The following is a 24,920-nucleotide window of genomic DNA, read 5'->3' on the forward strand; positions in this document are numbered from 1 at the left end:
AATGTGTGTGTGTGTGTATGTGAGAGAGAGAGAGAGAGAGAGAGAGAGAGAGAGAGAGAGAGAGAGAGAGACTGATCCAGGAGAACTTCCCAGTCAGTTATGTCTCATGTTAATTAGTAGAACATGGATGGCACTTGGATTTTCCCTCCTCAGGCAGCAAAATATCTTGGGTCATATCTGTGCAGCAACAATTATCATGTACATTCCCCAGTGAAGGGGTTTGTGACTGGTTTCCTGTGCAGCCTCTTCACTGTGTGATCTTGCTTAGCGCAGAAGTAGGTGCCCGTGTCTCTCGGCTTTGCTTCTTTCAAGATCAGATTCAAGCTGAAATCTCGCATTCCAGGGCTCTCAAAGAAGTCTTGAAATTCCGTCTCAATAGGAAACCTGTCTCCAGCACCTTCTCTCGAATAAATCACTAGCTGGAGCCGTGCATCTTCCCTCCTTTCTTGCTTATACCAGTACATGTAGGTAAAGCGGGTTTTCGGTTGGGAGCATTTCAGGATGACTCGCTCATTTCCCCTGACAATCATATCTGCAGACTGGTCTACAGCACTGCCTTATAAGAAAAAGAGAGGAATGCAGGTAAAAGAAATTAAGAGTTGAATCAGATGGCTTACAATTCAAGGGAGATGTTGCAACTTCAAAAAGAGTATGTGTCAACCTGATTAACCCCAGATAATCAAGATTAGCCAATACTAATAAATAATAGTTTGACAGTAAATAATAGTTTGACTATTATTATTATTTAGTTTGACTAAATAATAGTTTGACCGTACCATTAAAAACTATTGATATAAGCAAAAAAAAAATAGTGAATTTTGGGGTTAAAAATGAATCCCAGGTTAGAATAGTTTAAAGCCCATGGAGTTAAGAGATGGTGGTAGTAAGAAGTTGCTTACCTGACGGGAACAGTAAAGTGAGCAGCAACTGGAAGCTTATTGACGGAAAGGAACCTCTCAGCAGATATTTGCCCAACTCCAGGCACAAAACCATCCTTGGTGTCTTCAAACAGCTAATGCAATGAAGCGCAGATTGGAGAACAGGATGTGTTGTCAGGAAAGGAGTGGAAATAAAAGAGAAACCACTCAAAGGGGGGGCTAGAAGCAGAGTCAGCTGGGGAGGGAACCGTTCAGGGGGGATAATAATACGCATTAAATGGCAATCTGGTTTTGCTGAAATTTCTTTCAGTAGTTCGCAAATCTCAAAAAGAGAAACAAAAGAAGTTGGATGAGGCCAATAGCCCACAAATGCTTGAATCCTGTTTTTACAGCAGTCAACCAGGTGACTGAGCACATGCGCATAGCATTACCATTTATGCCATAAAGAAACATGTGGCAGGAAGAGGTGCCAACATGTGAGTGAGATGGCAGAGGCTGATATTTAGGCCTGGGCAATGTATCATTCCATTGCCCCGGACTGGTACGAGGAACATACTGCGATGGTGGCTTCACCTTGGTGGAAGAGGGACTCAGGAACAGTGGTGGTTTCACCTGTGATATACTGCCAGGTGAAACTGCCATTATGGTCTGGCCCTCATACCACACAAACTGAGGTTGGTGGGGTCTTGATCACAAGGCATCTGACCCTCACGGGAAATAATTAGCATCACGCGTCATACCCAGCAGGTATATAAGAGGACGACCTGGCCTGCCTAGGCCATAGGCCTGCCCATATTCAGCAACATCAAGTTACAGTATAGGAAAACTGGTGCTATTAACAGTAATCCTTCTAGTTGGTTAATTGGTTCGGCAACTTTCATGCACATGACATGTGATGCTAATTATTTCCCGTGAGAGTTAAATGATAAGCAATCAGAGGCAGCTACAGGAGAGCTATGAGATTAAGGTGAGGGTCAGATGCCTTGTCAATCCCAGCAGGTATATAAGAGGACGACCCAGCCTGCCCAGGCCATAGGCTTGCCCAACTTGTTTCTCCAACTGAGTCCCCTGCCTCCAGATTGTGTGAGCTTCAGTCACCTCTGCCCGGGGATGGGGGTTCCTTCTCTCTCCTGGAAGAAGGAGATAGCCCGGCCGGGCAAAGGAGGAGGCGGCAACATCAAATGGCCCCCCGGCTTATTACCAAAAGAAAGCGCAAACCCTGCATGAGTCTCACATACTGAAGTGTAAGTTGTTTCCCGTGAGGCAAGACACAGTGATAACAGCAAGAACCTTTATTGAACTACATAACTGGGTAACAGGGGCAAAGCAACTGCTTATATACATTTCTGAAGGCCTGGGCCACTCCCACTCCCAACATGATTGGCTGTCTAAACTTTGAAGCTGCGAATCATGACTCAGAGTTTAACGGCCAATGGCAGAGGCCCAAATCCTGAATTGTTCTGTGATTGGATATCATGTATCGAATCGGAACACAGGAGCTCAGAATCCTTAGTCCAGACTCAAGCTCAGGCAAACACAGACCACTGAATACATAACATGCATTGCCACCCCTTTCCCCCCTATCACTCGTCTATTGCTTCCTCCCCCCACCCCACCCCTCTGTTTGCAAGGAACTCAACCTGCATAACATAACAACAAAACAAAACAACATTACACACACCTCCCACAGCACTGTGAGGCCCCTGCTGGTGTCTGGATCAGTCTTCCTCAACCTGGCACATTCCAGAGGTTTTGGACTACAATTCCTATAATAAAATCATAGAATTGTAGAGTTGGAAAGGACCATGAGGGTCATCTAGATCAAGGCAGGAATCTTTTACCCAACGTGGGACTCGAACCTGCAGTCCTGAGGTTAAGCGCCTCATGCTCTACCAACTGGGCTATCTGAAGTGCCATCGGCCATGCTAGCCAGGGTTGATGGGAGTTGTAATCCTGCGAAATGTGGACGCTACCAGGCTGACAAGGCAAGTCCAGAGCAAGAGGCGTCTGCCCCCAGAAGCTTCATTTCTCTACTTGTCCTCTTTGTTCTTTCCTCCTCAGTTTAGGGTTTCCTGGCTGTTAATTTTCCCTTCAGCTGCAAACCCACCTGCAACCAAGAGGGAAACCGCCACACACCACGTGATCTCGACCTTCGTCTCCGAGGGTTTGCTGTTTCTAAGCAATCTTCAGTCTTTTCTCAGAGGTCAGGATTTCCTCTCCTTGCAGAAATAGGAAGGCTCATCCCTTCGGGATAGAAAGCTCCTCTGTATAACCGTTCCAAAAGGTGCCACACATTTTAAAACTGATTTACTGCATTTCATAAAATTTATAGCACCGCCTGGTTATGTAAAAAGAAAAGAAAAAACCCACTCAAAGTGGCTTACACAAAATGCATTAAAAACTCAAACCCCCATTAATGGGATATATTGAAAACACAGACACAGAGCCCTTTTTAACCTGACCCAGAGATGGTTACTCCAAAAGATCAACGTGGAAGCATCTGCTTGTTGTGGAAGTCTTTCTTCAACCATGGATTTGCATGGAAAAATAAAAACCTTTGCTGTAGCTTCAAATGTCCTTTGGGTGAGGTGTCTGTGTGGAGTTGCAAAGGAGCCGCCGGCAGGTGAGATGCTTTATAAGCATTATTTATTAATTATTTATTAAGTTTCATTTAAAACTTGTAAGTTGCTTTGAGTAACCTTTCCCTACATCATAAAGGTAAAGGGAAAGGGACCCCTGACCATTAGGTCCAGTCACGGATGACTCTGGGGTTGCGGCACTCATTGGCTTTATTGGCCGAAGGAGCCAGCGTACAGCTTCCGGGTCATGTGGCCGGCATGACTAAGCCGCTTCTGGCGAACCAGAGCAGCGCACGGAAACACCGTTTACCTTCCCGCTGGAGCGGTACCTATTTATCTACTTGCACTTTGAGGTGCTTTCGAACTGCTAGGTTGGCAGGAGCAGGGACCGAGCAACGGGAGCTCACCCAGTCGCGGGGATTCGAACCGCCGACCTTCTGATCGGCAAGTCCTAGGCTCTGTGGTTTAACCCACAGTGCCACCCACGTCCCTTTCCCACCATCATAGCACTCCACAAATAAAAGCAATAAACCTTTGAAGAATTGCAAGGGCAAATGCAGCTGGGAGAGGAGCAAAACTGACCACAGTAGCACTCTGGGGGTGGGCATGATGTTCTTTGCAGGCTCTTTTTGCAGTTAGAACTGCCCGTCTGCATATGGGGTCCTCTGTAGATGGGAAAGCAGAAGGGAGTAGGGAAAGAGAAAACCTGCCGAGGAAAGGCTTCATTCAGCAGCCCTTGTTGGGGGGTCGTCTGAGCCTTGTGGCAGCAGCAGACCTTACGGGGCCTTGTAGCAGTGGTGGCAGTGGGCCTAGCAATGGTGGCAGGGCCTCGCAGAAGTGGTAGGCCTTACTGGGCATCGCAGCAGCAGCAGACGTTGCAGCAGTGGCCTTATCACAGCTGTGGCAGAGGAAGTAGAGAGAGATCCTAGCTGCCGGCAAAAGTCAGGCAGCGGGGGGTGAGGAGATGGCAGTGGTGGCAATGGGCTGAAGTGGCTTGAGCGGGGCAGCAGGCAGGTTGTGCAGGGGGTGACAGGTGGGGTGCCCTGGATTTAGGTCAGAATAGAGTTTCTCAAACTTGGGTCTGTAATCCTCTGCCAAGAAGTAGTACTATAGTCATAGCTGTCAAGTGTCCCTTATTTGGCGGGACAGTCCCTCATCCCAGTGCTGTGTCCCACTGCTGTCCCTTATTGATGATGTCCCTTAAATTTCCCGGGTTTCAAAGGAAGCAGTTCTTCTCCCTCCCTCCCTGCCGGCCAGGGAGGAGGGAGGCTCCAACTGTGTTACTTGGCTGCGTTGCTCACCCAATAAGGAGTCTAAGAACGACTAGGGGGTGGAGCTTGCATGCTTTTTGCCGATCAAATCGGCCACATTGCCTGGGGACTCGCCTTTGCTCAGCGCTTCCCAGCGGAGAGGTGACGGTGGTTTTCCTTGCTGCATCCCCTTTGCCGGGTTGCTGCGCTATGGGAACCATCACTTGAGGCTTCGTTTGGCTGCTGGTTGACTAAAATCCCTTATTTTGGCTGCTGATCCCTTATTTTCAAGGCTGCTGGTCCCTTATTTTCAAATCTGTAAGTTGACAGCTATGTATAGTTTTAATGAGTGTATCACTTCTTTCTTTCTTTTTTGACAGCAGGACAGAGGGAGTGCAACTCTGCTTCTCGATCTCTCTGCAGCTTTGGATACTCTAGACTAGTCTTTGTTAAACTTGGGTCTCCAGTTGTTGTTTTTTTCAGACTATAAATCCCATCATCCTTGACCACCGGTCTTGCCAGCTAGGGTTGATGGGAGTTGTAGTCCAAAAACAGCTAGACACCCAAGTTTGGGAAGCCCTGGGTTAGACGTTGGTGGCTATGCTTTCCTGCATGTTTCCTTGTGCACTGGTGAAAACAATGGGTGTTCACCAGTATGCAGGTGATACCCAGCTCTACCTCTCCTTCAAACTGGAACCAGTGAAGGCAGTGAAGGTCCTGTGTGAAAGTCTAGAGGCGGTTGGAGGATGGATGGCGGCTAACAGATTGAGGTTGAATCCTGACAAGACAGAAGTACTGTTTTGGGGGGACGGGGTGGGCGGGTGTGGGGGACTCCCTGGTCCTGAATGGGGTAACTGTGCCCCTGAAGGAGCAGGTGGACAGCTTGGGAGTCGTTTTGGACTCACAGCTGTCCATGGAGGCAGAGGTCAATTCTGTGTCCAGGGCAGCTGTCTACCAGCTCCACCTGGTACGCAGGCTGAGACCCTATCTGCCTGTGGACTGTCTTGCCAGAGTGGTACATGCTCTGGTTATCTCCCGCTTGGATTACTGCAATGCACTCTACATGGGGCTACCTTTGAAGGTGACCCAGAAGCTACAACAAATCCAGAATGCAGCAGCTAGACTGATGACTGGGAGTGGCCACCGGAACCAAACAACACTGGTCCTAAAAGATCTTCAATGGCTCCCAGTGCATTCCGAGCACAATTCAAAGTGTTGGTGCTGACCTTTAAAATCCCAAATGGCCTCAGCCCAGTATACCTGAAGGAGCGTCTCCACCTCCATCGTTCTGCACAGACACTGAGGTCCACCTCCAAGGGCCTTCTGGCTGTTCCCTCACTGCAAGAAATGAAGTTACAGGGAACCAGGCAGAGGGCCTTCTTGGTAGTGGCACCCGCCCTGTGGAACATGCTCCCATCAGATGTCAAGGAAATAAACAACTATACAACTTTTAGAAGACATCTGAAGGCAACGCTGCTTAGGGAAGTTTTTAATGTTTGATTATTTATTATGTTTTATATATTCTGTAAGCCGACCAGAGTGGCTGGGGAAACCCAGCCAGGTCAACAGGGTATAAATAATAAAATTCATTATTATTCTCATTCTTATCATACAAAAATAAATGGTTTAATCGCAGCCCTAGAACTCTCCTTAGTAGACCCCATGTAATCTTCTTGCACCACACCCCTTCATCAATGAGGTCTTGCACAAACCATCTTTTCTACAGCAGGGGGAGAAACCTTTTCTTAATACTCCTCCTGTAGGATATACTAAACATATTATACAGTATGAAGAATAGGTCAGAGGTGTTTTTAAATGCTGGAGAAATGTTATAGTAATAAAAAGAAAAATGGACTTTAAATAATAAGAAAGGGAGAATGAACTCTCCCTGTCACCCCTTTTTTCCTTTGAGTTGGTTTGGTCTGTTGCTTTTCCTCTCCTGCTCTGTTTGCAGGGAGCCCAGATTGAGACGAGCGTGGTTGGGAGTTGCGTGTAGGTGAGGAGGAGTTGCAAGCTGGCTGACTGTTTCCACGTGTCAGCAGTTGCCTTTGATATGCAAAAGCATGTTTTGGGTCTTGTAATTGTACTTGGGGGCTCAGCTGGTCCCTTGTTCTTCCTCACTTACTGAGAGATTGCTAGGTCTCTGCTTTTAGTTGTGCCAGTTGTAAAGTAGGTTTAACTGGGTAAATTTTGCCAGTGTTTTTTATGTTTAATTTGAACATGAAATGTTTGTGTAGGGACACTTTTTTTTAAAAAAAGCCTTCTCTTCATTAATGCCGTTTGGAATTTGGTTGAGTAATGCTTGATATATAAAATACAAACTTTTTTTTAATGGTTTTACATAAAAGGAAGTAAATTGAGGATGGAAAGGTTAATGTGCATATATGCTGTCATTTCTCTTAGAAATGTGGCAGGTGGCCTGCCCAACCAGAAATGTGCTTTGCCTCTTGTTGCCTTTTTAAAAAGTATTTTTATTTAGGTACAGATAGGTAGCTGTTTTGGTCTGCCATAGTCAAAATAAAAAATTCCTTCCAGTAGCACCTTAAAGACCAACTAAGTTAGTTCTTGATATGAGCTTTCGTGTGCATGCACACTACTTCAGATACTGAAGAAGTGTGTATGCACACAAAAGCTCATACCAAGAACTAACTTAGTTGGTCTTTAAGGTGCTACTGGAAGGAATTTTTTATTTTTATTTAGGTACTAAAAGGTACAGAACATCAAAATAACTGCACATAAATAGTAGAGGGAAGATCAGATACTAGCAGTGTGGTGGCCTGGGTGAGAGGGGGGGGCATTCCTTTCTGCAGCTCCAAAGTTAGGGAATTTCCTCCCTGCAGTGGGTCAGTGTATCTTGCTGTTAACCAGAAGGTTGGGGGTTCGAGCCCACCCAGGGGTGGCTGTGGGCAGGTTTCCTGCTTTGCAGGGGGTTGCAGTAGATGACCTTTAAGGTCCCTTCCATGTCCACAACTCTTGAGATTCTGTCTCTGCACTTTTGAAGGCCAACTACTTGACTCTGATGATTATCACCTGCGTAGTGTGTCTTCAGGACCCTCCCTATTCCTGTGACTAATCTGTTTTAGCTGTGTTTAATTAGGAATTTCAAATAGTTTTAGCATGCCCCGGAACCTGCTGTTGGAGGGAGGGTAATGAATTTAATAATAAAAACAATATTGTCGTCTTTGTAGCTTTAGTTTCCGTCGCTGCCATGGCTCTGTAATCACTCAATATATTCAGAACTTCTGGGATGGGCTGGAAAGCATAAATGCTTTAAAAAGAAACTCAGATAAATGCTTTTGTATTGTTATGTGGTTCAGAGACCTTAGGGCTGTCTTATCATTGCTGGGGTTTGGGTTTCTTTGAAGGGGGGTGCCTAATGAAAAGTTGAATGTAAGTGGGGAGCAAAATGTAATTTGTTAGATGTGAATACAAGGCACAAAAAGAAAGTTAGTAGAGAAGTGTATTAAAATAAAAGTAGTAGTGATAATAATAGAGCGTGATTATTAGAGCACAGATTCATTGATGTCAGTTGAGAGAAAGCTGACCCAAATTTTTAATACTACTTTAGTTAATAAGAGATGTATTGTTTTGGTTTGAGATTTCCTGTAGAGATGTTCCAATTCCACTTGCTTCTCAGATGTGTACATTCTGTTTATTAGAGCTAATTTGGATGCATGGTAGTATCACATTGGGAAGTCCCACTCACCCACCGAAAAACATAAAGTCTGTAACATCTGCAGATAAATTTAACTTGTGTGTTGTATCATGTATTATGACACCCTCCAAAAGTGGTTTGTCTCTAATTTTTTTAAATACAATGGGTGTTTTTCATTACTATTTTGCCATATTTGTTTTTCCTTTTCCTCTTTTTGTTATTAAATTTGCAAATTAAAGTTTTAATTTTTATAGCCAAGGTCTCTACTTATTGTCAAAAGTTCCAAAAAGTAGGGGTAATAAAAGGCCCCTCTGTTTTGTGTGTCTATCCCAACCATGATTTTTGATTATAGCCTTACTGCTTTTCTGTAAATTATGTAGAAGTTGAACGAATTTGGAATTGAACCTCATTTGTTTTAAGAGAAGGAAGAAAGAAAATCTGATTGTGGAATGCATTGTGAAATCCAGTGATGCTATTTAAGCTTATTTGCCAGTTCTTTTTCTGAAATAAAAAAAAATTAAAGTATTTGAATCCTCCCTCTTACAAAGCCCACCTGATTTTTGCCAACCAGGTGAGGCGTTAATTCTGCTAATCTGTCTGCATGAAAATATTGTTGAATCTTGATTAATGCAGTTCAACGGTATGAGTCTAATAACAGGATCTTTGCCAGGTTTTGGTACCATTACTAACCTTGAGTCTTTCCAAGTTTCTGGAATTCATACCCCTTCTTTTTAATTCAGATATGATGCCAAGTTTTCTTTAAAATGTTTTGTTTAAAAGTCCCATAAACCACCCAAGCCAGGTGTTTTGGATTATTATTTTTTAAGGCACTTTCCATGTATTTTTACAGTGTGGTGCAATGATTAAAGTATTTGACTAGGGCCTGGGAGAGCAGGGTTCAAATCCCCACTCAGCTGTGAACCTCGCTGGGCCACCTTGGGCCTAACTTACTTCACAGGCTTTGGGGGGGGGGGGCGGGGAAGAGAACCATACACCCCAGCAGGGCCAGATTTAGGTTTGATGAGGCCCTAAGCTACTGAAGGCAATGGGGCCCTTTATATGTTCAGCTGTCCTTGTTGTTGACAAATGGTTGCCATTTTTTGTGTTGCATATATGCTATATGGTAATTTATGGACCAGTCCATGCAGACTGTAGGCACCCTATATATAGAAATGAGCAAACCAGTGATATTTTAGGGAGCAGGCTAGCAGGCGGGGCCCATTACTTACATCACAGGAGCCTACACATCATATTCGCAACCCGAGCACCCACTGTATAGAGATGTAAATAATTAAAGAAATAATAAATAAATGTCCACAGGACCCCACACACACACATTTCAGGGGTGCCAGTGACCATTGAGTATTTGTGGTGCCGCAGGAGCCGCTAGGACGATGGTGGATGTAGGGGGAGAGAGACCAAGGAAGCAAGCCGCCTGTGTTACGTGTGGGGCGTTCTCCCTCGGGCGGTTGTTGTGGGACCGCGAAAAGCGCTTCGAGAGCTTGAGCAGCCATGCCCCTCTTTGCAGCCTGCGCGCCCGGCTTCTGTTGGAATTGGTTTGGCCCGAAGGATGCTGCGTTCCGTTGGGCCAAGGTGGCGTCATTCCGTGGCTCCGGAAGGGAGGCCTACAGGCCCGGCGCATTGCTGCGCCATCTTGTCTGTGGAAGGATAGTGTCTTTGACCTTTGTTGTCGGTTTAAATCATTTTCTGAGGAAGGTCCGGTCAAGTCAGCGGCCTTTGGGTTGCTTTCCCCCTCCTCCATATTGTGTTACCAGGAGCGGGCAGGTCTCCTTAAGGCTGGGCCCACACGCCCCAGCAGCCCTGAATCTCTGGCAATAACTCCTGCTTTTGTTTCCAGGTTAGGGCAAGATGGCGAGCGACTGGCCCCAGGCGTCCCGAGTGCCCAGCTTTGCCCAAATGCTGAAGAAGAACCTGCCCGCCCAGCCGCCGCCGCCACCTTCTCTGCAGGCCTCGGCTCCCTTGTTTCCGCAGGCAGAGAGCGCCAAAGCCATGTTTTTACCGGCAGAAACGTCTAACATTTCCACCTTGGCTTCCAAGGTGACGAACATCTCAGGTAATCATATTGGTTTTTATAAACAGTCGTTTTTGGCTGAACGGTCTTGGAAGGCTTTTTCCTGTTATCTTGGGAATATCTGGAGGATTTTGCTTCTGTCTGGAGGAAAAGGCAGTTTCTGGCAGTTTTCTTGAATAATTTGTAACCCAGTGTCCCCCCCCCCTCTCTTTGTGGCCAAATGCTGGCCAGAATATCTGGAGGTGGTGGGCCCTGGCCTCTCCAGATGTTGCCATGCTGGCCAAGGCTGTCAGAGTTAGGTCACATCTGCATGGCATATTTTAGAGCCCTTTTAATTCTGTTTTAACTGCCATTGCTTTGCTTGAGGAATCCTACAAACTGTAGTTTTGCACTCAGAGCTACAGTTTCCAGTACCCTTAACAACTACCATTTCCATACTTTGGGTAGGCCGGGTGAGCCATAATTATTAAAGTGGCATAAGTGTTTCAAATGTGTTTCAAATAAGGCTATTTCCTATGTCTGATGTGATTGCAGCCAAATTAGCATTTTTAACTTACTCTGCTGGTCTTAACCTGATCTGTGCTCTTCCAGATTTCTGCTGCTGCTATTTGTTTTTGTTCTCCAAAATCGTTTTTGCTTTTAACAGCAAGGTTTCTTCACCGGTCTGGCCAAAAGAAAAGATACTCATTGGCCATCTGAATGTTGTGTGAGTTTATACCTCTTAAGACCGCATACCTGTGAAATCAGAATTTTTGGAGACTCAAAAAAAAAAAAAAGTGTGGAGAGAACATTGGTTTTACTTATCTTAAAGCTACTTGTACAAAGATCTTCCAGTTAATACCTCAATGCTTCATCATGTTTTAATGGTTTTAATATATGCTTTTGCTTTAATAATGAAAACCCCTATTGAGACAAGGAATCTAGATGCATTGCTATGGGATTGTGTTCACAGTTCTTTAACAGCCCCACATTTGTGTCTTTCTTTTTAAATGTTTGTCTTTAAAGTGCCTGAAGTCCCTTAATTATATGTGGAAATATCCCAAGAATTCCCCAGTATCCATAATAGGCTTTATGTGCAAGCAGTCTACAGTTCAATCTCTCTCCACCTGATTGACTCTAATTACCTTGTTCATTGGGAGAAATATCACATAAATGTCATATATAAAAACTTCATAAAGTAACAACCCTGAAAATAAATATAGCTTTTAAAAAGTTGAAAAATATCACGATGCTTTTGATAAGGTGGAGAAGCACTTTCTGAATAGCCAAAAATGAACTGACAAAAGCTGCCAAGCAAATATTTTGACTTATGCTAACTTTGATCTGCAAGTTTTAAGATATTATCAACTTACGCATTTTAGGTCAAGTTCCTGACTGCGTATATTCCAAAGCAGGACCCATTGTTCCAATCACTTCACTTCCTCCCAAGAAAATTCCGAAGGAATTTGTCACAAAATATAAACGAGGGGATATAAACCCAGTGTCTGCTTTGCATCAGTTTGCACAAATGCAGCGTGTACAGCTTGAATTAAAGGAAACAGTAGCAACAGGTAAATATATATATATATTAAATAAAACCACTTTCTTGGGAATCCACTCTATTCTAGTACTGGGACATTACAGGTGCTGTTTAATAGGTGGCATTCAAAGCTGCCATATAATATTAGTTTGGTCCCTCTGTTATTTCAATGGCTGCACAACTTGATTAAAATTGACCCATGACATACTATTCCTTGGTTGCCATTTAGATATTTTGCAGCCTTTCCTATGATACCGCCATTGCTTCATAAAATGTTGGAGAGGTCACTTGCCTTTGCTCGGTTGCAACTTAGTATCCTCATTCCCTGCTCTAGAAATGTAAAGCATAAGTCATAATGCTGGGAATTGGTGAAATCAGTAACTCCATCTAAAACATTTATCTAGAAGAAGTTTCTGTTCATTTGACAGTCCCAAATAACTGATTAGGAACCCAATTTAAATTGGAAATGAAAACAATATTCAAATTTATGTCATAGTTGAAGTTTGGTGTCACAATGATATGATAGCTATGTCTTGGTTTGGCTGGAGAATGAAGATTATGAAAGAGCAGCGCTGTCTGCATATCCCTGGAATGGTTGGTTTTCTACCAATATTGAGCTATTAGATACAACGGAATTCAAATTTGGTGAAATGCAATATTCATAAATTATAATAATATAAAACTTTTACAGTTGCATTTATCTAAAAAAAGATTTCCTGTGGCACTTTTTAAGGTAATCTCTTGGGATCATACTTTGCATTTTGTGCTGTGGTTGATGGCATTCAGTATAAGACTGGATTGGGGCAAAACAAGAAGGAATCAAAATCCAATGCCGCAAAACTTGCTCTGGATGAATTACTGCAGCTAGATGAGACAGAACCAAAACCTCTAGAAAATCCAGGTACTTTTGCTACTATGGTGTTTTTCTCTTCACTGTCAGGTTCAGGGGTGGGGGAACAATGTTATCGTAGACTAACCCAATCTTTTATTCTGTATTGGGGCCCTAGCGCTGGGGATACTGAAAAGAGTGGTAGATAGTACTGTATCTTCTTGCCCCCGTTTCAAGTAGCACTGCCATGTTTTTGAATCTTATAGTGTCTATGACGTGTGTCGGAATATTCCAAAGTTTTGGCCCCACATGGTCTAGTTGTATTGCAGACAGTTGATGTCCGGGGTACTTTGACTATTCCAGAGACCAGTTGTGTTGGTTTGTAGCATATATTGGTTAAAGGAGCATATATTTCTCTTAAGTAAAATGTTAGGTTGTTCTCATTTTTTCCAATTCGGTATCTTTGCAGGTCCTCCTAGGAATCTTTCAGAAACTACAACCATAACTGAACCTCAAAGAACAGCTGAAGCTAGCTACATTTCAAAGCTTCCTTATGGTAGGCATTTTCTGTTTTTCTATCAAATGTATGATCGTGCATGTTCATTTTTTATCACCAAATAAACTGCTATTTCCATAGCACAGTTTACAACGTGAGCCACTAACCCAGCGCTTGGGGTGCCAAGCAAGACCTTCATTGATGCCTTAACATCTGCAGGTGTTGGTTTGGTGATCGCTGTATAAAGTGTAGAATTGTTAGGCTTATAAAGATGGAACTTTGTTGTGGCATCTCAAGTTAGCTGTCACTCCGTTTTTTTCGTTTTTGCTTTGTTTTTGGTCAACTAAAAACAACATTGGTGATATAACCAGAGATGCAGTAGGCTACATAATCTAGTGAATGGCATGGAAGAGCTGTTGTGTAAAGATAAGCTTGCTTGTGTACTACTTGAATATTCTTAAGAAAGCAGATCATTACATGGCTCTTCCATGCCATTCACTCTGTGGACGCCTAAGAGAAGGATTTACCATTCCATACTTATTGGCAAAACCTATTTGGTATTTCGCAACTTTCTGACTAGTTGCAGGACCTTAGCCAGACCTAGCAGAGTACACACAGAATCCACGGAAGCAATTGGCAACTTGGCTGCAGACAGGATAGACGAAGCAGGAACCAGGAACTTGTAGTTAGGTGTTTATTATATACAGTGGACTATTTACAGGAACAGAACACAGATCTTTTGCTAGCTGTCTCTGACACGACTCACAACTCCTACACTGACACACAGAACTCTGAACCTCTGAACTAACACATTCCAGTTAGTAGACCATTAATTATCACTCCTTTGAGAGAGCTTGACCAATCAGGGAGCTGTCTCCATGTCTCTGTTATCACCAGGCAGACTTACTCCTTCACATGACCTTCTGGCTGTCTGCCAAACCTTAATTGTCTCTGTGTGAGTAGTTGCACGTACACAGTTTCCCAACAATACTTCCTCCTTATACCAAGGAGAATAAACGTTCATGCACACTATTTTTCCCATTTAGTGATGATTTCCAATATTTCTAAACAGTTGGTTTTGATTCTTTGCTTTTTCTTTATAACTTTACTAGAAGGGCTGCATCTTGCGTATGAAAAAATTTCTCAAGCTGTGAGGGAAACATTCAACAGTTTGACTGCTAAATATCCAGAGTACCAGAGTTGTAGCAGTTCGCTGGCTGCTTTCATAATTGAAAGAGGTAAGCATAAACGTTGTTGTTGTTTAAATTGCTCTAGGGCAGCATTGGCAACTTCTGGTCCCCATAAAGCCGCCCTATCCCCCCCCCCCAAGTGATGTGGTTTGGCTCAAACCATGCTCACTTGTTCATCACTGAAAGTCAGGCATGGGACTGGTGAGGATCTAGCGTCAAATTCAAAAAGAAATATTGAGAGGTGCTGTCGCTTAGGGATTTGGCCCATACAGTGGTACCTTGGTTTAAGAACAGCTTGGTTTATGAACAACTTGGATTAAGAACACCGCAAACCCAGAAGTAGGTGTTTTGGTTTGTGAACTTTGCCTTGGAAGCAGAACATGTTCCGCTTCTTGTTGAGTGTGTGCCATTTGTAAATTGAGTCCCCCGCTGCTATGGGAAAGCACGCCTTGGTTTAAGAACGCTTTGGTTTAAGAACGGACTTCCAGAATGTATTAAGTTCGTAAACCAAAGTACCACTGTATTGCCTGGCTTGCATCTTACGTATGATGTTAGGTGATGGATAGGCCTGTCAAACTGGCCTACAGGGAGCTGACAGCTTGTGGCTCCAGTCCTTTGTTCAAATTCAGTTCTGCACCCCTGCTCTAGGACATATCTCTAAAAATATCATTAAATAAAAAGAAAGCTGAATTCCAAAATGGGCAACTAAATTTTTCAAATGTTTTGTTTGTTTGTTTTTAGTTAGACAGCATGAGGTGGTCGCTATCGGAACAGGTGAATTCAACTATAGTCAATGTGGTCATCCAGATGGGAGAATATTGCATGACTCTCATGCTGTTGTTACTGCAAGACGCTCTCTTCTTAGGTAAAAAAATAAATAACGCTGCTGCTTTTTCTCAAATTAAAACTGCTGCCGGGTACACTTGTACCGTGTCTTGGAGGGCTAAACTGGTCAGGGACCCATACCAGGGGTCTACTGGACTTAAACTGTAATGCCAAGAATGCCCTGGGCCTCCCAGCCAACTGGGGACTCCCGCCGCAGGCCTCAGACCATTCTTCCTGGGCCTCCTAATTCTTGGGAATATGTAATTTGACTCTAAAAGTAATTTGACACTAAAGGTTTTGTGTTCATCCTGGTTCTCTAATACAGATTTTAAATATATCCTGTGTTGTATCTGAAATACTTATGCTTCTTTCAAGGTATTTTTATAGACAGCTTTTGCTCTACTACAGTAAAAATGCTGCCATGATGGATAAGTCCATATTTTGCATTGAGCCATCTTCAAACTTGCTTGCGCTAAAACCAAACGTAAGCATATTTCTCTACATGAATCAGTTACCAAAAGGATCTGCTCAGATTAAGTCCAGGCTGTAAGTATTAGACATTGCAACTTTACAAATTTTAATTCATGCAGATGCATTTTTCTCATTAAGGTGGTTTTATATTGTATTTGCTGCACAAGGAAGTAATATTAATTAGTCTGATTTGTAACACATTATCGCAGAGGTTTGCAGTTATGATTATTGGAAGGCCAACCTACTGAAAAGAAAAAGGGAGAGTAAGGTAGAAGTGATGCAAAATCAAATTTAAGTGTAGCCCAGTTCATACAGATAGCTGATAATTTTGTTTTCACTGCTTCAAACATCTATCTTTTGATTTTCCCCCAGCACTGAGTTAGTGTAAATTTACAGTGCTTTGTTCACGACTGAAGGGATAGAACTCTCTTTGATAAATTAACCCATATGCAATTAGCCAATTATTACCAAACATGTTTTGCTTTTTTATGTATGTATGTATGCAGACTTGTACCCATTTACAGTAGGTTTTTCTGGGCTGTGAACAGGAATAGAGGGCAGTTTTTGGTGGGCACCACCTGTTTTCATCTTGGAAAGGAGCTCCCTGCCTTCCCAAACTGGCTCTGTTTATATTGAAGGATGAAGACTAGCTGTTGCAGAATCCAAGCCTTAAAAGATCCCCCTTGTTGGCATAGCTTCCTAGTGGTTGAGAAGGGGTCCTCTTGAAAGAAATAATTGATATTGTGATTGTGACAACAGTTATGAATGTGGACCCTGTCCTGCTATGTGTATTTCCATGTATTAGCATTCTATTGCTTGCCAGGGTGATAGCAAAAGGTCAGTTGGAAGGAAATCACATACTGCTGATAGCTCCCTATTAGCCAAAGATACCATAGTTCTTTGAGCTGTTGACCTAGCACAAAAGGAACCTTGGCAGCTACCTTTAGTTCCTGAGAGGTGCTAAAACTGTCTTCTGGCAAGTTCTGGCTGGGAAAAAAGCCCTCCTATAAAGGCATCCACTTAGAGGCTGACTTCTATTTTGCTATGACTGGGGAAACTGCTATATCTTAATTATTGTGCTATATACTTAATTATAGACGCCTCAGTCCCAATTCTGCAACTGCCTTTGAAGCTGATGAGGAACTGTGCCTTCATGTCGCTGTTGAAGGCAAGGTTTATCTCACTGTCTACTGCCCTGCTGAAATTTCCAGAATAAGCAGCATGTCTGCTAGTGACAAACTGACAAGATGGGAAGTACTGGGGGTTCAGGGAGCCCTGCTAAGTCACTTCATTCAGCCCGTTTATGTTAACAGGATCATTGTTGGTAAGTGGGTGACTTCTACATATTAAATACTGTTAAAAGGCAACATAACAAATCACATACTTTCACGCTTGTCTGTTGGGTTGTTAAGTGGCCCCCAAAACAGAACAGCTTCTGAAACGTACAGTGACATGAAATTTAGCTTTAAGTTTGATAAATGTCCTATCTTTTTTTCTATTCAAAGTATTTAACCAGCTTACAAAATTCAGTACTAAAATATAAAATGACATTTTAAAAGCCTTTCACAACCTAGTGCCCTCCAGATGTCATGGGTTACAGTTCCCATAGCCCTGGTGGGGCCCGTAGTTTGAGATATCAAAACATAGTTTTGAAAAATTTTGATTTAGAGGTTGAAAGCTAAGTCTATCCAATCTCTGGGCCAATTGACATGAAATCAGTTCATCTGGATGCTACACTCGCATGGTATCTGTACTTTTATTCTGTACCCTTTGCATGAAAAGATCACCTCTCTGCCATTTCTGATTGTGAACACCAGTAATTTTTGAGAGAGAGTTCCATGTTTGTGAACACTTATGCACAGGGTAGAAAGCTGCACTTGGTGTAAGAATAATAATATTATTATAATAATTTATTATTTGTACCCCGCCCATCTGGCTGGGTTTCCCCAGCCACTCTGGGCGGCTTCCACAAAGACCAAAAATACACTAAGATGTCACATGTTAAAAACTTCCCTGAACAGGGCTGGCTTAAGATGTCTTCTGAATGTCAGGTAGTTGTTTATCTCTTTGACATCTGATGGGAGGGCGTTCCACAGGGCGGGCGCCACTCTGCCTGGTTCCCTGTAGCTTTGCTTCTCGCAATGAGGGAACTGCCAGAAGGCCCTCGGCGCTGGATCTCAGCGTCCGGGCAAAACGATGGGGGTGGAGACGCTCCTTCAGGTATACTGGGCCGAGGCCGTTTAGCGCTTTAAAGGTTGACACCAACACTTTGAATTGTACTCAGAAACGTACTGGGAGCCAATGTAGGTCTTTCAAGACCGGTGTTATGTGGTAAACCTCCTAGTGCACATCCAGTATGAACCTTGTGTGTTTAGAGCTGAGTCTCTCCTTTCAGTCAGTATTAAATATTAAAACACTGGCTGTTTCCTAGTATCTGCGTTCAGTGTGCTACATGTCTTGTTAACTTCTGAAAACTAATGTTCTATGGGAATGGGGCTTAAAGCAGAGAGTAAATGGTAACTGTGCTCTCCATAGAGCAAAGCTTCAGAATCTAGAAGCATGCCTTGATCTTCTCTTAATATTTGGTGTGGTTCTTAATGTTTTTTAGGGGATGGGAACTGCCATGATACTCGAGGATTGGAAATAGCTATCAAACAACGGGTAGATGATGCTCTCACTTCAAAACTGCCCATGTTCTACATGGTGAACAAACCTCGCATTAGCTTGGTACCTGCTGCTTGCGCTGTACAGGTAGATTTGGAACGCAGATCTCTTAGTTTGAATTGGTCCCAAGGAGACTTGTCGTTGGAGGTCGTAGATGGGCTAAATGGGAAGATCACAGAAAGGTAAATGTTTATAACGAAAAGTACGTTAAATTGAAAGAAGCACCTTAGCTTCAAAACCTCTGTTCAAAACAAGTGGGAAGTTATTCTCATGCGCTCGGTCCCTGCTCCTGCCAACCTAGCAGTTCGAAAGCACACCAAAAAGTGCAAGTAGATAAATAGGTACTGCTCCGGCGGGAAGGTAAACGGCGTTTCCGTTCACTGCTCTGGTTTCGGTGTTCCGTTGCGCCAGAAGTGGCTTAGTCATGCTGGCTACATGACCTGGAAAAACTGTCTGCAGACAAATGTCGGCTCCCTTGGCCTGTAAAGCAAGATGAGCGCCAAACCCCAGCGTCATCCGTGACTGGACTTAACTGTCAGGGGTCCTTTACCTTTACTTTTAATCTTGGTTATGCATTCTATAAAATAACTTTGAAACAGAGGCTTCTAGTTTTCCACGTAACCCTAAAACCTGTTAAGGATTTTCAGTAACTTTGCTCTCTATAACTAGTTGAATTCAGACAAATAACCCCTAGTGTGCTCTTTATCATCACTATTTTTCATACCTAGTTCACCCTTCAAAAGTGGAATTTCAATGGCAAGTCGTCTTTGCAAGGCCGCGATGTTAAGTCGTTTCAATTTAGTGGTTAAAGAATCAAAGAGAGATGATTTACTTAAAGCGGGCACATACCACGAAGCAAAGGTAAGACTTGATGAAAGGAAACTTGCTGTAAGCGCAGATCTCATGAAGTCTATTTTGTTCATTCACTGAGTTCAGAATTGGTTTGGTTTTAACGCTAGCAAGAGGAAACAGTGTCCTAGATCTTGTTATTTGAATAGCTGTTAATCTAAAGTTCACAGTTCAATAGTATTCATTAATCTGGAAAGTAATTCAGTAGTATACATGGTTTTATTGTATTTTAAAACAAGAGCACATCGGTAATTTGTTTACCATGATACAGGGAAGAAATTTAGTAATCTATCCATCTGCTTTAACCAATGTGTTAAATTGGCTTTAATCCTGTATTAAAAAGATAGGAATAGCATGATAAAGTAGCTGATAGATCCTTGCGCCCTCTTCAGCTTTGAACTGTAGAAAGGGTTGGGGCTGGGAATTAAAGGCAGTTTGCAGAGGTAGGAGAATGTATACTCCTGACAGGAGGCTTAGTTGGGTCGGAATTGAGTGTAAACTTCCAGAGTTAGTTTTAAATACAGTAATTCTGCTAAATGAGCCACACAGCTGCTAAAAGGTTGTGAAGGTTGGCAGTTCAAATCCCCACGACGGGGTGAGCTCCCGTTGCTTGGTCCCTGCTCCTGCCCACCTAGCAGTTCAAAAGCACGCAGTGCAAGTAGATAAATAGGTACCACTTCGGCGGGAAGGTAAACGGCATTTCCGTGCGCTGCTCTGGTTCGCCAGAAGCGGCTTAGTCATGCTGGCTGCATGACCCGGAAGCTTTACTTCCTCGGCCACTAATGCGAGATGAGCGCCACAACCCCAGAGTCGTCTGCGACTGGACATAACAGTCAGGGTCCCTTTACCTTTTTACCCATGTACTATATGAAACCAAAGGGGTGCATTGGTTGCCAGATGTGAAATATATTGGCATTATTTTAAGCTCTCCTCCCCAGCTAAGTTATGCAAGAGTGCTGTACCCAGGGAGGCTTGCTTGTCACCTTATTTAGGCACCAAGTGAAAACATTTCCCTGTAACCCAGGGGTGTCAAACTCAAATTCATCGGGGGGCCACATCAGCAGTTTGGTCACCCTCAAAGGGCCGGTTGTATCTGTAGGACTTTATCAAAGTTATTTTTCCTTAGGCACTGGTGTGTGTTGTCTTGAACCTATACACTATTTAATATACCTATTCCAGTACGATTTTAAATAAGAATAGAAGAAGAAATAATAATGATTTTTTAAAAAGATGACGAGATGGGCTTCCAGGCAGACTGGAGCTCCAATGGGGAAGAGACAGGAGCCTGTCCCAACAGAGCAGAGCAGAAGCAAATGTTGCCTCCCCCCGCCCTGCCGCCGCACTCAGGAGTCGGAGGATACGGAGCTGCAGTTTGGACAGCAGCAGTTTCTTCCTTGCAAGGGAGCCCCAGCGGCACTGCGGGCGCGGGTGGCCAGGATGTCCTGCTGGGGCCCCGAGCTGCTGCAGTTGCTCCCGGGGAGGGGGCTATCCGCCAAGTCCTCCGCCCGGAGAAAGCCGATGTGTCGGCGTGGGGAGGGGGGCGGTGTTTCGTAGCCAGGCTCCCGCAGCCAAGTTGCTGGCAGGCTCCCACTTTGCTTCAGCCGCCCAGATGCCGGCGCGGTCCTCTTCGGGGTGGGAGGCGCCCCTGCTTTGCGGTGTGGCACACCGCCCACCCGCCCGGCTCCCTCCACCCCACTCTGCGCAGCTGAACCGGCAGCAGCTTCGCCTCTCCCAGCCCAGCCAGGGCGCGCCGCCTGCGGCAAGACCTGCGCCGGGTCCCCACTCTCCACTTGCCTCCGCGTTCCCTTCCCTGCCTGCCGGCCCAGCCCACCAGGGCGACCCCAGCCAGCCCCTGGCCCCGCCGCCCGCGCCCCCGGCCATCTCCTCGCCAGCTGCAGCGCCGCAGTGGCCTCTTCTTGCGGCCCGAGCGAGCGGCGTCCCAAGCGTGGCTCTCGCTCCCTGCCCTCGCTGCCAGCCTCCGCGGCTCTCTTGGGCTCCAAAAGTTGCCGCGCGCATGACCCGCCCCCTTGAGCAGCCGCGCCTGGGAGCCTCCGAGGGGCGGAGGCAGCCGGCTCCGAGCTCGGCTTCGCGGGACCGCCTCCTCTGCAGCGAGCCCCGGACTGGACCGAGCGAGCAGAAAGCCTCTTTGCCCGGCCCGCGAGGCAGGCGAAAGTTGAGGGACCGGCCGGTAGGCAGGGCCGACGGGGTGCGTCGATTGGAGCCCTGTCTGCAAGCAGGCAGGGAAGGCTTCCTCGCCCTTGATGCCACGGGCCACATGACGAGGTCTGGCGGGCCGGATTCGGCCCGCGGGCCTTGTGTTTGACACCCGTGCTGTAACCAGTCCTTTGGCAGATTAAGCAATTTATGTCTTTTTAAATATGTTTGTGGCCGGGGGGGGTATTGGTTTTCATTTCTTATATTGCATTTTGTGTTTTTATGTTGTGTACTGCCCTGTGATTTTTGGATGATAATTATTATTAATAATAATTTTATTAGAGATAAATAGGCCTTTTGGAGCATGTACATTTCAACAAGCTTGCCGTATGCAAACGTTCAAAATGCATTGTGAGGATTTCTTCATACCAACCTCCCTGTTAAATTATTAATTGAACTTTCAAAATTTAGATTATGGCAGAGTCCTACCAAGGAGCGAAATATTTGCTGAAAACCTACCTGGAGCAGCATGGTTTTGGGTCTTGGATTGTGAAGTCTCCACGTATGGAACAATTCAGTATGTAAAGATTAATATATCGGCTCCGGAGCTCTTGAAGTAGACTAGTTTTTTGAGTTTCTTAACTTTTTTCATTGGTTAGTAGTTTTAGATCAGTACAGTGTCAACTGATTGCTGAAAAAAATGTACATACGCAAAATAAGTTAGCTAAGTTGTTAATATATGCGGGCCATTTTTATTACTTAAGTCTCTTGCCAGTATAAAGATATCTGGCATTAAAGTATAGTTTGGTGTTTTATGTGTGTTATGCATTTGCAGTAATATACTTTTAATTGATTTCTCATACTTTGACTACGAAGCTTTAAAATAAGTGAGGCTGAACAATGTAAAAGTGGAGAATTGTGTGCTGGCAATTATTATTTTGCCAGGTTCAGTACCTGCTTGTAATGGCAGTGCAAGTTACCATGTCATCACCATGTTTTAAAGATTGGTTGCTTCTCTTCTGGCTTTAGAATTTTCCTTATTAATCATCATTAAACTCTGTGGGCTATATATTTTTTCAGTTGTGGGCACTCAAGTTTAAGCCTGTAGGAAACTACAGCAGTAGAAAATCCCCACGAGCGCAGGGTCAAACCAAATATGTGATCTACTCATGGTACGTTATGGAAAACAGGCCTGCAAGCTTTTCAAGCCCAGTATTTTGTGCATAATTGTGTTTGCATTTGGAAACAACTTGGAAATTGTATCAGGTGTCTTAAATATTTCATTTGCAATTTGACTTCAGAGATGATCTTGACGACTTAATGTCCTTTCCCCTCTAAAATCCTTAAGACTGGAAGGGTCTTAATCACATACTGTAGTTTGCCATTAAAATTAATCTTACCCAGCTTCATAAAAAGTTGTGTGTGATACATCCATTTCCGAGAACTAGCAAGCTCACAAATGTTCTACTGCTTCTGTGGTCCAAATGGTAAAAATGTGCAAACCAGTAGCCAAAGGGATATATTTAATGCCATTTCATTGAAGTTGGTTTACATATGGAAAAGGCATTTATTGTGGTTAAGCTATTTCAAGAGTCATCATAATCTAAGTTTTTGAATCAAAGTGAAGGAAGTTTCGTGTATATTGGCAGTCAAATGCTATTTGCCAGGAACATGCTTGGAACTGAATGGCTGTAATGTATATATGACTGTCTGCATGGAGAGTCTTTGCTGGCCACAAAGCGGAGATGGATCTGTACAGTTGCACAAACAACAGGGCAAACAGCTTTTATACCATGTGAAGCCACTGCCCCCCAAGTATTTTCACAGCACCTTCATTGTGACACTTTTGTGAATGAAACAGGCCTGAGCTTCTGAAGACTAGCCTGACCTACGCTGTAACTTTTTTTTTTTAAAGGGGGTGGTTTGACTCACTGTTTTCTGATTCACATTTAGAGGCTTTGAACAGTAAGATGAGATTTCTAGTTTTTTAATAGGAATTATCCCAGGTAGCCGGCATGGTGCTTTCCAGTTGGCTTACAATTCCCATCATCCCTGACCACTGGCCATTCTCACTGGGCATACTGGGAGTTTAAGTCCAACAACATCTGAGGGGCATCACTTTGGCTGCTCCTAAATTAGTGTGTGTTACTGAGCAATAACTTTTAGCCTGATGAAGAAATAAATGCGTTGAGTTTTTTGTTTTTTTTGTTAAATTGTGGGTCCCGGTCCCCCCCCAATAAAACTTGTTTTTTGCTGAGAATTGTTGTTTGACTTGTATGGCTTGAAGTAATAATAATGCGTTCCTTTTCACTGGAAAGTTTGATCCCCACTGCTGCCCCCGTTCTTAAAGCCTATTGCAACAAATCTATGGAGAGTTATTCTTTTTTTGCCATTTTCTCCACTGGCGCGCATTCCCACAATGCACCTCGATGCCAAACTTCATGCGCTCATGCTGCCATGTTAACACGTCCTCAATATCAAAAGTGTGCAGGGTTCTTCACAGGACACAAGTGACAATAGGCCTCGCCCAACACCCCTCTCCTTCATGAACCAAAGGGAGGGGGGTATCTAAGGACAGAACAACAAATTACGCTACAGAAGTCCAGGAATTATATTGAGGTGATATTTACGGATAAATGTAGCAGATCATTTGGGGAAAGGCACATTTTCTTCATGTAAACTAGCTAGCGAGAATAATACCTTAATAGTGTGTACAGTCGTACCTCGAGTTACAAATGCCTCTGGTTACAAACGCTTCAGGTTACAAACTCCGCTAACCTGGAAGAGTTACCTCGAGTTGAGAACTTTGCCCCAGGATGAGAACGGAAATCGTGTGCTGGCGGTGCAGCGAAAGCACGCCTCTAGTTAAGAACAGTTTCAGGTTAAGAACGGACCTCCGAAACAAATTAAGTTCGTAACTAGAGGCACCAGTGTAATTACTCTTAATCCATTGCTAGAAGACATGGAGACAAATATGAACAGTGGGCATGAGAGAAAACAATGCAGAAGTAAATCATGATTCAAACCTAATGTGGGGTGGTCTGTCTACTGTCCCAGTTTTCATGTTTATTTTCCTCCAGGCATTTATATACTGAATCATTAGCATGTCTAAGAAATGATATAAGGACTCAGGTTGTCCTCAAAATATTATGAAGGTTTTATATTAATACAATACATGAAATTGCCCTGGTAGTACTGGCAGCCACTGCAAGCTTTTTAGAAGAAGAAGAAGAAGAAGAAGAAGAAGAAGAAGAGTTTGGATTTGATATCCCGCTTTATCACTACCCTAAGGAGTCTCAAAGTGGCTAACAATCTCCTTTCCCTTCCTCCCCCACAACAAACACTCTGTGAGGTGAGTGAGGCTGAGAGACTTCAGAGAAGTGTGACTGGCCCAAGGTCACCCAGCAGCTGCATGTGGAGGAACGGGGAATCGAACCCAGTTCACCAGATTACGGGTCCACTGCTCTTAACCACTACACCACACTGGCTCTCTTTTAAGCACTGGAGTTAAGTGCTGGCAGGAGTCTGT

The 24,920-nt window shown here is 44.0% G+C and overlaps 1 protein-coding gene and 1 long non-coding RNA gene across 5 annotated transcripts; one reads left to right on the forward strand and one right to left on the reverse strand.

Moving 5' to 3' along the window:
- Nucleotides 1-55: 55 nt before the first annotated feature.
- On the reverse strand, nucleotides 56-976 carry LOC310697150. The gene is made up of 2 exons (XR_014520966.1): nucleotides 900-976; nucleotides 56-556 (listed from the first exon to the last, which is right to left on the reverse strand). It is a non-coding gene; the product is annotated as an uncharacterized lncRNA (long non-coding RNA).
- Nucleotides 977-6,647: 5,671 nt separating this feature from the next.
- Nucleotides 6,648-23,651, forward strand: ADAD1 (adenosine deaminase domain containing 1). 4 transcript variants are annotated; one of them, XM_083481466.1, is made up of 12 exons: nucleotides 6,648-6,703; nucleotides 10,221-10,436; nucleotides 11,756-11,944; nucleotides 12,647-12,814; nucleotides 13,212-13,298; nucleotides 14,351-14,476; nucleotides 15,170-15,293; nucleotides 15,629-15,799; nucleotides 16,822-17,048; nucleotides 18,333-18,570; nucleotides 19,117-19,249; nucleotides 21,863-23,651. In XM_083481466.1, the coding sequence occupies exons 2-12, from the start codon at nucleotides 10,232-10,234 to the stop codon at nucleotides 21,974-21,976; spliced, it is 1,782 nt and encodes a 593-aa protein (XP_083337592.1). In that variant the 5' UTR covers nucleotides 6,648-6,703; nucleotides 10,221-10,231; the 3' UTR covers nucleotides 21,977-23,651. The 4 variants fall into 4 exon arrangements, with proteins under 4 accessions (XP_083337592.1, XP_083337595.1, XP_083337594.1 ...); XM_083481469.1 differs by having other exon boundaries at nucleotides 6,669-6,876; XM_083481468.1 differs by lacking the exon at nucleotides 6,648-6,703 and adding an exon at nucleotides 9,844-10,088.
- The last annotated feature ends 1,269 nt before the right edge of the window (nucleotides 23,652-24,920 follow it).

Source organism: Podarcis liolepis (assembly GCF_965112155.1).
Source record: "Podarcis liolepis genome assembly, chromosome: 17".
NCBI classification, from domain to species: Eukaryota; Metazoa; Chordata; class Lepidosauria; order Squamata; family Lacertidae; genus Podarcis; species Podarcis liolepis.

Coding starts and splice junctions, on each gene's coding strand:
- ADAD1 (XM_083481466.1), top strand. CDS start 10,232: ATGGCGAGCGACTGGCCCCAGGCGTCCCGAGTGCCCAGCTTTGCCCAA. Junction 15,800..16,821: donor GCTCAGATTAAGTCCAGGCT/GTAAGTATTAGA, acceptor ACTTAATTATAG/ACGCCTCAGTCCCAATTCTG. Junction 19,250..21,862: donor GCACATACCACGAAGCAAAG/GTAAGACTTGAT, acceptor TTCAAAATTTAG/ATTATGGCAGAGTCCTACCA.